Source organism: Phoenix dactylifera, chromosome 6, assembly GCF_051530095.1.
Source record: "Phoenix dactylifera cultivar Ajwa chromosome 6, Ajwa_hap1_PhDact_Kaust_v1.1, whole genome shotgun sequence".
In the NCBI taxonomy this organism is placed as follows: Eukaryota; Viridiplantae; Streptophyta; class Magnoliopsida; order Arecales; family Arecaceae; genus Phoenix; species Phoenix dactylifera.
The window spans coordinates 38,370,143-38,371,550 of record NC_143195.1 but is presented as its reverse complement, the minus strand read 5'-3'; the positions used below and the strand labels follow the sequence as shown (position 1 = coordinate 38,371,550).

Sequence of the window (1,408 nt, the reverse complement as noted above, 5' to 3'; positions counted from 1 at the left end):
AGCAATTTCAGTGCATTTTTATATATAAAATTCAGGTCGTGCCGCAGTAATGACAATGTCTACAGTGCGGTTCCGGTTGACTATAGAGAAGAAACACACGAGTTTAAACGAAAGCTCTGAAGTTGTTGAGCACCATCACTACCATTACACCCAATCCACGCCGCTTAACTGAGTGGCTTAGCTTTCGCAGAACAAACTGCAGATGTTAAATCCGCAAGCTCCGGCAGGAGGATACATACAAGACCTAATCTAGGAAGGAGGCCGACGCTGCTTGCAAGATTGCTAGCCCTCCATGACAAACTTCAAATATCGTGCGATGCTCTTTTTAATTAGACTGCGTCCGGCTGGACCAAGGCATGAGCCCGGCTGATGTTGGCCCGACGCTTGGCCACGACATAGGAGGCTCCCATGGCCACGAGCACCACGAACACAAGCCCGACCACAACCGCCGCCACCCCGCCGGCCCCAACGCCCCCGTGGCTCGGCGGGGCCGACCGCACGCTCGCTGCCACCTGCTCCGCCCTCGCCTTCGAAGACGTCGCGCCCGGGAACGACGACACCAGCGGCACTGGCGCTTCCGCCGGTGGCGAGCTCTTCGGGTGGAAGAACTCGAAGGCCGAGGGGGAGAACGACATGGGGTTCTCGAAGACCAGACCGTGTGGGGCGCGAGGCTGTGGCACTATAGAATGCAGCTGGGCGTGCGCCAAGGAAAACATTAGCAGAGAAGAGAAGACGACGAAGGCGGCCATCGGTCTCTTCTTGTGCCCGGAGGTTTTGAGGGTGAGGGGCTCTTGGAGGAAGTGAAGGGGTTTATGTATGAGATGGAACCAGGGAAAGGCTGGTTTCTTTGCTTGGCGTGGAATTTTTTGTTGGCACGGGTAAATGGGAGCAGAATGATGATACCGGGCGGGTGGTCCCTTCTGGTTTTGACGTACTGAAATGCCCCTCTTGCAATGGAAATCAGTTGAAAATTGTCCTTTTGATCTCCTCCAAGATACAAATGTTAAACCATGAGATGGTTTGTGGATTATTTGGTTGAACTAGCAAATGCGATCTCACATGATAATTATGCTTGCATCATTTTTATTAAATAATTGGTGGAGCTCTCACCGTTATTTATAACCCCAAAATAAAACACTAATTGGGTAAAGCTCTTTTTCATTTGCATAGGTGCTGTACTTTGATTTCCAAAATCTTATATAATGATGTTATCGTTGATGACTGCTTAGAGAAAGAGAAAGTGATATAATGCTCAAGTCTTACTGGTTATTTACTGTTAGGGGAAAAACCCTAAGTCATATATCCACAGAGGCGCTCGGCCGAAGAGCGCCGACCGGAAAGCCGCTCGGCCGAAGAGCACCGACCGGAAAGCTGCTCGGCCAAAGGATGCCGACCAGGAAGGCGCTCG

At 51.1% G+C, this 1,408-nt stretch overlaps 1 protein-coding gene across 1 annotated transcript; it reads right to left on the bottom strand.

Annotated features, from left to right (window-relative positions):
• LOC103703967 (uncharacterized) lies at positions 1-1,158 on the bottom strand. The gene has a single exon (XM_008787064.6). It carries the CDS (start codon positions 747-749, stop codon positions 330-332), a length of 420 nt encoding a protein of 139 aa, XP_008785286.1. The 5' UTR covers positions 750-1,158; the 3' UTR covers positions 1-329.
• Between the last annotated feature and the right edge of the window lie 250 nt (positions 1,159-1,408).